The sequence below is a fragment of the Lepidochelys kempii genome, chromosome 10 (assembly GCF_965140285.1).
Source record: "Lepidochelys kempii isolate rLepKem1 chromosome 10, rLepKem1.hap1, whole genome shotgun sequence".
Classification (NCBI taxonomy): domain Eukaryota; kingdom Metazoa; phylum Chordata; order Testudines; family Cheloniidae; genus Lepidochelys; species Lepidochelys kempii.
In genome coordinates this window covers 8,527,533-8,541,072 of record NC_136389.1, presented here as the reverse complement: position 1 = coordinate 8,541,072, position 13,540 = coordinate 8,527,533, and the positions used below count along the sequence as shown (strand labels likewise).

Genomic DNA, 13,540 nt, shown 5'->3' with positions numbered 1-13,540 from the left:
CAGTTTTCCCTTCCTCCTTGTTAATACAGGTCTCTGTGGCTTGGGGTATCTATTTTTCTTCTGTCCCTACATTTTGGGGCATCCTCCCCAGTGAATAGGTACCTTCCTTTGCCACAGCTGCTCACAGGTTTCCTAGGTGATAGTTAAATAGACTTGATTTCAGTTCTTCTGCCACCCACAGGAATCTGGGTAGTACCATTAAGATTGACAAGGCCATGGTCAGTGTTCACACTAAAGCTTGAGAAAGCAGCAGAGGCATTAGTACAGTCTGGAGCCAGCACTATTGATTAAACTTAAGTCCTGTTTGGAAGGTTGTCTTCACAGCCTTAAGGACTAAATTCTTATTTAAAAAATAAAAACCTAGGATCTAAAGTAGTTGACATCACTAGATGTTTCCTACTTTGCGGGAGTGAGGTGAAATTTTCAAGTCCCTCATATATGTATACTCACTCTGTTTTAGTACTCATTGTAGATATTGCTGTGGCTTCCTGATGAGATGAAGACTTGAGCCTACTCAGTGGACTCTAGAGGTCTCAAAAACACTGTGTTACTGTGTAACTAGTTTTTATATAAATATCAGAAGACAGATTTAGGGCCTGACTGTCAGCTCCGTTCACTTATAATTCATTAAACATCAGTCAGATCTGTGCTTGATCAGTATTGAAGGAAACTTTGTGGAGACCCCACTTCAAGGATGACTTTGGCCTCTGTTCTCTAGGCTTTTAAGGATTCAGATATGTAGTGGAGACAACACTTTCCCTAGGTAAGTTAAACATGCCATTTAGGGTTTTTTTTAAAGGGATTGGAAGAATATGATGCAGGTGGAGAGAGGGATAGCTCAGTGGTTTGAGCATTGGCCTGCTAAACCCAGGGTTGTGAGTTCAATCTTTGAGGGGGCTATTTAGGGATCTGGGGCAAAAAAAAAAGGGGATTGTGCCTGCTTTGAGCAGGGGTTGGACTAGATGATCTCCTGAGGTCCCTTCCAACTCTGATAGTCTATGAGGTGTGCAATTAATGAAATGGGGGAAGAGGGAGTGCAATCTTCTGAACCAACAAATAAGTCCAGTATCACTCCACTCTTCCCCACGTTATTCAAAAGTGGGGTGGAATACCAAGAGCCTTTAGCCTAAACTTTCCAAAGTGACAAAACTATGGAACTCACAGCTTTGGGAAGTCGATGAGGCCAATAAATTAAAAAATTTAAAAGAATTGGCTATTTATATGGATATAAAGACTATCAGAGTTGCTATAATGAATCAAAACAAGAATTTTGGAAAGGATATTAAACCTCGTGCTTCAGAACGTAAGCCAATCTAAGCTATTAGAGGTCAGGATGAGATATACGTGGAGGTGCAGATTATCCCACATCTGCCCACTGCCTGCATCTTATAACTGCATCTGAAGTATTTAATCTACTCCATGTCCTTGGTGAAATTTCCCCCTGGTGTGATGCCAGAGGGTAGAAAGCCATGAACTATTCTGCCCTCAGACCTCTGAATTTTTTCAGATGATGGGTTGGTTGACAAGGGGTCAGTTCTAAAATCACCCCCTTGGGCTGGGGCCTGACCGCTAACCAAAGCTGTAACTGAGAATTTACTGCTACATGTTTAAATTTAAAAATATAACCTTTTGGTGTGGAGAAATTAAGTAAATTTTGAAATATTTTCCAAAACATAAATATATAGAAGCTGCCTGGGTTCTTGTATATTTTGATGTTGTTTATTGCCATTTTGATACCAAGGATAAATAACTTTCTAATTCAAGATTTTAATATTTTTTACAAAATATTCTCTTTGAAATGCAAGCTTTACAGAACAAATAAATGTTTAATGTGCAGCATCAGGTGTTACAATATTGCAGTATTAGTTAATGTTTCACAGGAAACTAGCATCTTCCTTTCACCTCATTCCAAGTTAATGAAGTTTTCTTCATCAACTATGTGACCTTAGTGAAGATTTTAAGTGAGGGAAAAGTTAAATTTTTGTCACTAGAAATTTCCCTTTCCCAGAGAATCAGTTGAGTTGTTTTGGGAAGATTTTACTTCATCCACCCACATTTTAATATCAGTTTCCTTATTTGGCTCAACAAGTGGTAATAGGTAGCTATATCCTTTGGAAAATTCCCACCTTTTCATCACTTCCCCAGGCACAGTGACTCTGAGAATGGTGCCCATGGTGGATTTGTAGTTCTGTAAGGATTGGGATATCAATATGCCTTAATCTTATATCTTCTGAAAAGAAAGGGGTGTTGATATTTCCAGAGAACTGAGGATTTCAGGATCATGAGTTTTTATTTTTCAAAGATATGAAGAAAGAACAAAGGGCCTCTTGCTGTACCCTAGTGATGTGAATTAATAAAGCTTGTATTGAGGTATACAAGGCTTCAGAGGCTCTCTGTTGTCAAAGCATCCTCTAATCAGAGAACACAGCTTCTTCTCAGGCCACTTGAGAATTTGCTTTCACTCTATGGATTTGCCAGGTAGCAGCCATGTGGTCAGGTTTTAACTTTCAAGGCAGGTATAGGTGCTTCCTCAGATGCTGTATTAGGCTGAAGTATCATTAATAGTCCAAGACCGTGGTACCTTGTGTTAGAGAGCTTATTCCTTCACTCTCCCACTTTGCTGGTCCTTCTTGCATGAACTGAGAGCAACAATACCTGAAGTCTGAAGGTGCAAACAATTTGATGTTTATTGGGGTGAACTTCCAGCAAGCTTAAATCCAAGTTCCTTTTTCCTTATTTTCGAATCCCAACTTTTTTCCTGTTTGCCCCTAATTTATATAGTTTATACCTTAACCAATCATTCTACTGAAATTTACCTAACCGATCCTAACATATTGTAACATGATTAGCTAACCAATTATATCCCACCACCTTAATTAGTTTACACCCAGCAAAATTAATTATACAGCAGACAGAAACAGTTACAGAACCAGACAGAGAACATGCAAATAAACAATAGTAAAGGGGGAACTATAATGACAAAACAATACAGAAGTGAGGATTTCACAACTACATCTATAAAGGCATAAGGGTTTCCCAGCTGTGTCTATTGATAAGTGAGTTCTTACCAAACAGAAAACTATCAAACTAAATTTCCTTTTACATCTTCTAGGCTCTTCCCTTTCTCTGGACGTGATAGATCAGATCACCTTTCTAACAGCCCCAGATTGCCTTATTTCAGTATGACTAGTTGGAAATGTGAGGATGTGACCGTACGCTTCCCAGCTTATGGCTTCCTCTGCTGCTTGGCCAAAGGCATTAGCCTAAGAACAGGGCCTCAGACTGTCACAGTGAGAGAAGGCCCTTACACAGATTCTTTCTTTTATACTTCTGTAACTAGCTAAATGATAAACATATACCTAAATTCTAAAAGTACAGGCCTTTACAGACAGGCCTGAATATCTATATCCTAACACCTTGACCTCCAGCTTACCTGTTGTGGACCTACTGTGTGAGTAATGGGATAAGCAAAACCGTTTGGTCTCAGTCCAGGGAGCCCTAGAATAAAATATAAATATATATCACCATCTGAAAACTGTGTTTTTGTGGGAGGCTTATCCAATTGAGATATCAGGATGGTTTCCCATGATTGACTGTCTGCCTGTTCAGTAATTATCAACAGTTTTAGCAGTTTATATTTCAGGTTATTGCTAAGGACGTATCCGCCTAGGGAGCTCAGTGGGTGAGATGCCCAAATCCATATCAGCAAATTGGCCAATCTGTTGGGAGACAGGAAGTAGGGGCAGCTCATAATGGTAGAATCTCTTGTGCAAATATAGCTTTCATGAAGGAAAATTAATTTCATTTTTTTTTCTGTTCCATTGTTAGGAGACTCTTTGAGGGATGGAGGGACATAGAACTTGTTTTCAGCAAAGGACATGTTTTTTTCCCAGTCTCTTACAGTGCACAAGCCAACATCATTTTTTACCTTGTTTACTTTTATATTTGTCACCTGTATCACTAATGTCCACAGCTGTTAGAACAGTTCTAGGAATGGGATTAATTTGTGCACCCTCTGCTAGCTTGCTCTGCAGCAGTAAATGTGAGGGGGCAAAGGCAGCAGCCTGTGGGAACGCTTTAAAAATCTTGATAGAGTGGTGTATAGTTTGTATACAGCTTTTTAAAAACCAAACACTTGCAGGGTATTCTCCATCAGAATAACGCTTTATAGGTAGGCCAGATATTGGGTCCAGCCTACTTGAAACAGCATTATTTTTTAATAAAAACAAATAGCTGCTAATAGGAATAGCATGTCACTCATTCCGTCCTCTCTATTCTCTTTCTCCATCTCCCCCCCACCACCCCCTTTGATTTTATTTTGTTGAGTGTATTTGTCTCATAAATAAGTCATGCTGCAGAGAATCTGTACTGTAGCAGTTCCCATCAGCCTTTCCTACTAGCACAACTGCACTGACTTTGATGTGGACTAATTAAGTTCACATTTTTTATGGACAGTTTAGAGTGGTTAAAGAAAATAGAGCTGAAATATCTATGCTTGTCTAAATGAGACTCTCTAGGACTTGGTAGGCTTTGATCTATATATCCCTAAGTTTCTTTTTCTGAAAAAATGCTGCCTAGGGTATTCTCATCAAAGTAGCACGGTAGACTTCCCAAGAGCTTACCTATTTTCATATGAGGAATCAAATTCCTCTCTGTATCTTGCCTTGCTCAAAGTATCTCTGCAACATGGGGAGAGCTGAATAATACCTACATGATATTGTGCAGGGTGCATGTCTGCTTACCTTGCCTACTGAATTACTTCTCAAGTCATGTGGTCAAAGATTAGATCAATACATTACCTAATAGGACATTTAAAAACATTTTCATGATTTGCTGACACAGGGGAATGGTGAGGTAAAGTAATAGATTTTGTACTAGATCTTAGAACACACTACTGCAGTATTGGCAATCATCTTGTGCTCATGTGAAATTGGCTACTGCAGTGGTGCATTGCAGGAAATAGATAAAATCAACACAGCGAATATATACATGCCTCATTATGTATTCTCTAAACTTGGTTTTGAAAGGAAAGACTTGCATTTGAAGATTAAAGCATTTATACATCTTTCTATGATACAATATTTCCCATCTCTTGTTTTGTAAAGAGAATTTTTCCTTCAGTATAAAAAGATTTGATTTCCCCTAAACAATATCCATTATTTAAATGGATGCTTACAAAGCACCATGGGTTCTTAAATGTATCCTTCCTAGAGTAGATGACAAGTTATGGACACCTGTAAATAATGGGTGTGTAGTGTAAGTTCCTAGTGCACTGGCTGGGCCGTCTGCCAAAAGAGAGCTAATAGTGGAATTTGAGCTTGCTCATTCAGCTTTAAGATCAGTGATCACTACTTGCTGTCTGTAGTAAAGGTATAATACTCATGTTGTTACTGCTGAAAACCAAATTATTTCTTTGAAGTGCTCTTCTCCCCATTCTCTGTGGCTGGATTTTAGTTCCTTCATAACATTAGCTGGAATTTATATTTAGTCAGTGTTGTTTTTATATTTAGTTTGTAGCTGCAGCTATGCTGCTGTATTGTAGACACTTACTGCAGCAACCAAAGGGGTTTTTCCACTGCTGTGGTAAATTCATCCCTTTCTGTCGACCTAGGTGCTTCTGCAGCAATGGTAAGGTCAACCTAACTATGTTTTGCAGTCCTTGACATTTTTTTCCAGTCCTGAGCAATGTAGCTAAATCAGCCTAGGTTTTAGGTGTAGACCAATCCTACAAATGCACTCAATTCCTTTTCTCCTTCTCCTCCTCCTTTCCCCCCCCAAACTAGCTGTGGCATAAGACTTGGGGTCCTTGAGCTGCCAGGCTGAACCATAGCACCATTGTTTCACTGCCTAAAACTTGTGCAAGAGGGGAGGAGGAGAAGTCTGAGGAGCCTCCTGCTGCTACCTTCCACTAACACCCAAGAGTTCTCTACCCTGTTGATGGAAGTTAGTGGGTCCTATGACTGTGTGATGATTTGGATGAGGTAAGGGAGAGAATAGTATGGAGAGAATCCAGGACAGTAAATGTTGGTTATATTTGTTATGATAGGGAACAGGAGAAATGAAAGATGGAAGAGGCAGAGAAAAGAAAGGGAGAGGGATTGAAGGGGGTTGTGAGAGGGATGGAGGACGTGTAAAAAATAGAACTACTGTTACACATTTTAGGTAAAGCATATAGTGACTCCATTAAGTCTGCACAAACACTTCCATTCTAAGGGATCATTTTCAGCTGCTTATAACTGTCCCAGTTCAGGGCAACTGCTCCTGTATTTTCCTTCACAGTACAGCAAGGGCATCTCTCTAAGGTTCCAGCACCGCTGTCCACCATCTATCTTGGGTGGAGAGAGACCTCTCTCTCCTTTCTGATTGGAGTATCTCCAGACTGAATGGCTCCCTGCCTTCACTGTGTTATTCCCAGAAAAAGACAGGCTACCAAAGCAGGCTTCTCTTGCCTCTCCAGAGACTAATAACAGAACGATTGCCAACAGTTATAAGTTACCACACATCCCTTTCTGTATGAGCATATTTATTCTGAGGGTAAAAGCTTTTCAGAGAAAACATTAAAAACAATAAAAGAACCTACACACATGCTAATAAACCTTACCAGAGATCATCCCAGCACTGTCATTGGCTCTGGCAGGTGATTAGTCCTTCATATCCCACAAAGGGGTCTCTTCTATGGTCACAAGTTCACAAAAACCTCAGCTCAGAACTAGCATGCTCATGAAATGTTTAGTCACTCCTCCTTTATACAGTTTGGAGGTCTTTGAACAAGCTTTCAGGAAGAGGTAATCAGTAGACACAAGGTACATCTATTCAGGGATAAAAGACATGTGGTACACCTGCAGCTGGCGCGGGTCAGATGACATGGGCTCGCCGGGCTTGGGCTGCAGGGCTAAAAATCAATGTGTAGATGTTCAGTCTAGCCTGAGCTCTGGGACCTCTCTGCCCTTGCAGGGTCCCAGAACTTAGGCTCTAGCCTGAGCCCAAGCATCTGCACAGCAGTTCACCCCCACCCCACCCCCCAGCTCCAGAGCCTGAGCATTACAAGCCCAAGTCAGCTGACCTGGGCAGCTGTGGGTTTTTTATCCCCCTGCAGACATAGCCTCAGTTTCTCTCCCCAGGGTGTAGCTTCAAAAGTATGGATTTGAACAGGATCGTTTGCATTTCAGTCACCCACAAGTATTTCCTAGGAAATTCCCTTCATGTGTATTGTCCCCAAAAGTCCTTTGAAGTTCCTAATATCTCCCAGAGATTGCATTAGTCTTCTCTTTCCTGCTAAGGAAGTTCCCTACCATCCCATGATAGTACATAAACATATTCATTTTTAATACAATGAACTTCAAAGATGTTAAACTAACTTAATTTGGTAAGGTTTGTCCTGGATATTGTATATATCTGGCACAAATAACTGTTAGTGTTTTTTCTTTCAAGGTGAAATTTGTCAAGTTTATCCTCTGTAGGCCCAAATTTGGGGGGGCAAGTTTTACCAAAGTTTCAAGAGGGTTGGAGGATGGACAGAACTTGATCCAGTATAATTTTTTTTTATTTTTAATATTACAACAAATTCTTCTAGTGCGTCTCTAGTGTGTTGCCAACACTCTTCTTCAGTCAGGAGGTATTGCAAATTGCTGAGTTTTATCGGTCTTTAATGCCAGTCTTTGTCTGGTGCTTTAACTGTCTGTCTCAGTGCTTGCATTAGCAACAAGCCCTATGTTCTTCACTTTAAATGCCCAAATTGGGCAGTCAACTGGGATTTCGCGGTGAAATTAAGAAAACTAACTCGCTGTTGTATTGTAACCTGATTTTAACATTAAATTAAGCAACGTTACCTTTCCGTATTTAGTTTGTAAATTCAGGAGCCAATATGAGTGTGAATTAGGTATACTGATGTAAAGCGTAACTATCAGGTGAGCTAGATGTACTGTTTTCACCAGTAAGGTGGAATCGCTATATAGATACAGTTTTGTGTGAGAGACCGATTTAACCACAAATCTACTGTAGATTTATTTTTCAGTTATGCTGGACTTCCTAGTTATTTGTAGATAGTTTTGAAATTATTCTACCAAGTGATTTAAAATCTGTACCCAAGTGCATGTCTAACTGAAAAAAAAAACAATGGGAAAAGAATTGGGAGAGAGAAGGTAGTAAGTCTGTTTTTCAGAACTATTTGCAGCTAGCAAGTGTATGGCTAACATCTGGATTGAAAGGGAGCAGTCAGACTCTGAAACAAGACAGGAGAACATAGGAAGTCCTTCTTGTCTCTACATCCTCACCCCAGAGCTTGTAAACAGTGTATTGCCATTAGGAAGCTCCACTCCATTCCCCTGGAAGACTAAAGGAAAAGAGCAGATAAATCTGGACACTGAAATCCTTCTGCATCTTCAGTTGAAGGATCTAAAAGGAAATCCAAACAAGATCAAACTACAGTGTCAGAAGCTTTAGATTCTAAATCTAAAACTCCCCCAGCAAAAGGACAAGTCCTCATCTTCAGAAAGAAATATCTCTCTTGTAAGGGATATATTGGATTGATATACCTGGAATGATAACTAATAATTCCTTCTAGCCCTCAAAAATCAGGAAAGCTATCTCACTTTTTATCCCAAAATAAGATCCACCTATGAAGACAATAAGAAATAGTGAGAGACACTTTGTCTAAGGACTCCCAGATCAGCCAAGATCAGGTGTTCCCTTCCCTCACTATAGAAACTAAAATGGCTAAATGAAGGTATTGTTAAAGACATAGGCATTAATCTCTTATTATTTGCATATGTATAAATCTTTGTCCATCCCAGCCTAGCTTAAAAATTCAAAGTTACCAAGTGAGTCACAATCTGATTTCCTCTGCAAAATGGCCTATTGCACAGTCAGTGGATCAAGAAGAGATGGGCAATGCAGCTGCAGGTTAAACAAACTAGAAAGGTGGCTGTAAGATTGAAGGCCAAATTGGGCAAACTTTTACCTCTAGAAATCCAAGCCATATGTTTTCACCTCAAATTATAAACTATACATTGTTTCCTTGTAAATCAAATATGGGATGAAAGAGAGATTATTTATGGTATATTAGAATTTGCATATTTGTTTGCCTTATGAGTCAGATATATATTTTTTTATATGTGGAAAATGTCTTATTCTAGTCTAAATCCTAAATGTGAAATGTTTAGTATGATCAAAGAATATATGGAGTATGTCCTCCAAATTAAGAAGATTATAAGGATTTTGTTGGTTTTCATTGTAAATAATTGTTGCACTCTGGAAGTATTAGGAATTGTATGGCACGAGAAAGAAGTGTTGAAAGATGTAAACCATGGTATAATTTTGGGATATTAAGAGCAATTGCTTTAAAAGGGGATCCCAATTGATAGTTGGGGAAAATAATGAAATACAATCCTTGAAATCAAACTTAAAAAGCCTCCAATAAGAAAAGGATTAAGGAAATTTTGTTATACACCAACACGGTCTTCTGGACACCAGTGGAAGAAGCAAAGAAACTAAAGGAGCTGGAATCAGGGCCCTGGTCTACACTAGGACTTTAGGTCGAATTTAGCAGCGTTAAATCGATGTAAACCTGCACCGGTCCACACAGTGAAGCCCTTTATTTCGACTTAAAGGGCTCTTAAAATCTATTTCCTTACTCCACCCCTGACAAGTGGATTAGCGCTTAAATCGACGTTGCCGGCTCGAATTTGGGGTACTGTGGACACAATTCGATGGTATTGGCCTCCGGGAGCTATCCCAGAGTGCTCCATTATGACCGCTCTGGACAGCACTCTCAACTCAGATGCACTGGCCAGGTAGACAGGAAAAGAACCGCGAACTTTTGAATCTCATTTCCTGTTTGGCCAGCGTGGCAAGCTGCAGGTGACCATGCAGAGCTCATCAGCACAGGTGACCATGATGGAGTCCCAGAATCGCAAAAGAGCTCCAGCATGGACCGAACGGGAGGTACGGGATCTGATCGCTGTTTGGGGAGAAGAATCCGTGCTATCAGAACTCCGTTCCAGTTTTCGAAATGCCAAAACCTTTGTGAAAATCTCCCAGGGCATGAAGGACAGAGGCCATAACAGGGACTCGAAGCAGTGCCTCATGAAACTGAAGGAGCTGAGGCAAGCCTACCAGAAAACCAGAGAGGCGAACAGCCGCTCTGGGTCAGAGCCCCAAACATGCCGCTTCTATGATGAGCTGCATGCCATTTTAGGGGATTCAGCCACCACTACCCCAGCCGTGTTGTTTGACTCCTTCAATGGAGATGGAGGCAATACGGAAGCAGGTTTTGGGGACGAAGAAGAAGAGGAGGAGGAGGAGGTTGTAGATAGCTCACAGCAAGCAAGCAAGCGGAGAAACCGGTTTTCCCGACAGCCAGGAACTGTTTCTCACCCTAGACCTGGAGCCAGTACCCCCCGAACCCACCCACGGCTGCCTCCTGGACCCAGCAGGCGGAGAAGGGACCTCTGGTGAGTGTACCTTTTAAGATACTATACATGGTTTAAAAGCAAGCATGTGAAAGGATTACTTTGCCCAGGCATTTGCGGTTCTCCTAGATGTAGTCCTAAAGCCTTTGCAAAAGGTTTCTGGGGAGGGCAGCCTTATTGCATCCTTCATGGTAGGACACTTTACCACTCCAGGCCAGTAACACGTACTCGGGAATCATTGTAGAACAAAGCATTGCAGTGTATGTTTGCTGGCATTCAAACAACATCCGTTCTTTATCTCTCTGTGTTATCCTCAGGAGAGTGAGATATAATTCATGGTCACCTGGTTGAAATAGAGTGCTTTTCTTCAGGGGACACTCAGAGGAGCCCATTCCTGCTGGGCTGTTTGCCTGTGGCTAAACAGAAATGTTCCCCACTGTTAACCACAGGGAGGGGGGAAGGTTGAGGGGGTAGTCACGCAGTGGGAGGAGGCAAAATGCGACCTTGTAACGAAAGCACATGTGCTATGTATGTAATGTTAACAGCAAGGTTTACCCTGAAAGAGTGTAGCCACTGTTTTATAAAATGTGTCTTTTTAAATACCGCTGTCCCTTTTTTTTTTTTCTCCACCAGCTGCATGTGTTTCAATGATCACAGGATCTTCTCCTTCCCAGAGGCTAGTGAAGCTTAGAAAGAAAAAAAAAACGCACTCGCGATGAAATGTTCTCCGAGCTCATGCTGTCCTCCCACACTGACAGAGCACAGACAAATGCGTGGAGGCAAATAATGTCAGAGTGCAGGAAAGCACAAAATGACCGGGAGGAGAGGTGGCGGGCTGAAGAGAGTAAGTGGCGGGCTGAAGACAGGGCTGAAGCTCAAATGTGGCGGCAGCGTGATGATAGGAGGCAGGATTCAATGCTGAGGCTGCTGCAGGACCAAACCAGTATGTTCCAGTGTATGGTTGAGCTGCAGCAAAGGCAGCTGGAGCACAGACTGCCACTGTAGCCCCTTTGTAACCAACCACCCTCCTCCCCAAGTTCCATAGCCTCCACACCCAGACGCCCAAGAACGCGGTGGGGGGGCCTCCGGCCAACCAGCCACTCCACCACAGAGGATTGCCCAAAAAAAAGAAGGCTGTCATTCAATAAATTTTAAAGTTGTAAACTTTTTTAAAGTGCTGTGCTTAAAGTGCTGTGTGGCATTTTCCTTCCCTCCTCCACCACCCCTCCTGGGCTACCTTGGTAGTCATCCCCCTATTTGTGTGATGAGTGAATAAAGAATGCATGAATGTGAAGCAACAATGACTTTATTGCCTCTGCAAGCGGTGATTGAAGGGAGGAGGGGCGGGTGGCTAGCTTACAGGGAAGTAGAGTGAACCAAGGGGTGGGGGGTTTCATCAAGGAGAAACAAACAGAACTTTCACACCGTAGCCTGGCCAGTCATGAAACTGGTTTTCAAAGCTTCTCTGATGCGTACCGCGCCCTCCTGTGCTCTTCTAACCGCCCTGGTGTCTGGCTGCGCGTAACCAGCAGCCAGGCGATTTGCCTCAACCTCCCACCCCGCCATAAACGTCTCCCCCTTACTCTCACAGATATTGTGGAGCACACAGAAAGCAGTAATAACAGTGGGAATATTGGTTTCACTGAGGTCTAAGCGAGTCAGTAAACTGCGCCAGCGCGCCTTTAAACGTCCAAATGCACATTCTACCACCATTCTGCACTTGCTCAGCCTGTAGTTGAACAGCTCCTGACTACTGTCCAGGCTGCCTGTGTACGGCTTCATGAGCCATGGCATTAAGGGGTAGGCTGGGTCCCCAAGGATACATATAGGCATTTCAACATCCCCAACAGTTATTTTCTGGTCTGGGAATAAAGTCCCTTCCTGCAGCTTTTGAAACAGACCAGAGTTCCTGAAGATGCGAGCGTCATGCACCTTTCCCGGCCATCCCACGTTGATGTTGGTGAAACGTCCCTTGTGATCCACCAGAGCTTGCAGCACTATCGAAAAGTACCCCTTGCGGTTTATGTACTCGGCGGCTTGGTGCTCCGGTGCCAAGATAGGGATATGGGTTCCGTCTATAGCCCCACCACAGTTAGGGAATCCCATTGCAGCAAAGCCATCCACTATGACCTGCACATTTCCCAGGGTCACTACCCTTGATATCAGCAGATCTTTGATTGCGTGGGCTACTTGCATCACAGCAGCCCCCACAGTAGATTTGCCCACTCCAAATTGATTCCCAACTGACCGGTAGCTGTCTGGCGTTGCAAGCTTCCACAGGGCTATCGCCACTCGCTTCTCAACTGTGAGGGCTGCTCTCATCTTGGTATTCATGCGCCTCAGGGCAGGGGAAAGCAAGTCACAAAGTTCCATGAAAATGCCCTTACGCATGCAAAAGTTTCGCAGCCACTGGGAATCGTCCCAGACCCGCAACACTATGCGGTCCCACCAGTCTGTGCTTGTTTCCCGAGCCCAGAATCGGCGTTCCACAGCATGAACCTGCCCCATTAGCACCATGATGCATGCATTGGCAGGGCCCATGCTTTCAGAGAAATCTGTGTCCATGTCCTGATCACTCACGTGACCGCGCTGACGTCGCCTCCTCGCCCGGTATCGCTTTGCCAGGTTCTGGTGCCGCATATACTGCTGGATAATGCGTGTGGTGTTTAATGTGCTCCTAATTGCCAAAGTGAGCTAGCGGCCTCCATGCTTACCTGGGTATGGCGTCTGCACAGAAAAAAGGCGCGGAACGATTGTCTGCCGTTGCTCTGATGGAGGGAGGGGCGACTGACGACACGGCTTACAGGGTTGGCTTCAGGGAGCTAAAATCAACAAAGGGGGTGTCTTTACATCAAGGAGTATTTCAGGCAGGACTTCACGGAGGGTTCCAATAAGAAATGGTGCACCTAAGTTATCGTTCTTATTGGAACAAGGAGGTTAGCCTGGCCTCTGATTGATACATGGCTAGATTTACCTTGCTGCACCTTCTCTGTGAGTGACTGCAGTGTGACCTAGAGGAATGAGTCCCCTAGACAGGGGAGGAGGCAAATGAGTACAAAACAAATCTGGTCTATTTCTTGTTTTGACCCACTCCATCTATCTTTTACATCTTTGGCTGGCAGCAGACGGTG

The 13,540-nt window shown here is 42.8% G+C and overlaps 2 protein-coding genes across 3 annotated transcripts in view; both read left to right on the top strand.

The window, feature by feature from the left end:
- USP22 (ubiquitin specific peptidase 22) overlaps positions 1 to 13,540 on the top strand; it is a 195,256-nt gene that overhangs the window by 55,630 nt on the left and 126,086 nt on the right. The gene's annotated exons all lie outside the window — the stretch shown is intronic.
- LOC144930907 (zinc finger and SCAN domain-containing protein 32-like) lies at positions 9,848 to 11,906 on the top strand. The gene is made up of 2 exons (XM_078854528.1): positions 9,848 to 10,451; positions 11,043 to 11,906. Exons 1-2 carry the CDS (start codon positions 9,865 to 9,867, stop codon positions 11,098 to 11,100), a joined length of 645 nt encoding a protein of 214 aa, XP_078710654.1. The 5' UTR covers positions 9,848 to 9,864; the 3' UTR covers positions 11,101 to 11,906.

Bases quoted from the DNA above. Each gene is read 5' to 3' on its own strand.
- LOC144930907 (XM_078854528.1), top strand. From the start codon at position 9,865: ATGCAGAGCTCATCAGCACAGGTGACCATGATGGAGTCCCAGAATCGC. The intron at 10,452-11,042 runs GTGAGTGTACCT...TTTCTCCACCAG, and splicing joins AGGCGGAGAAGGGACCTCTG to CTGCATGTGTTTCAATGATC.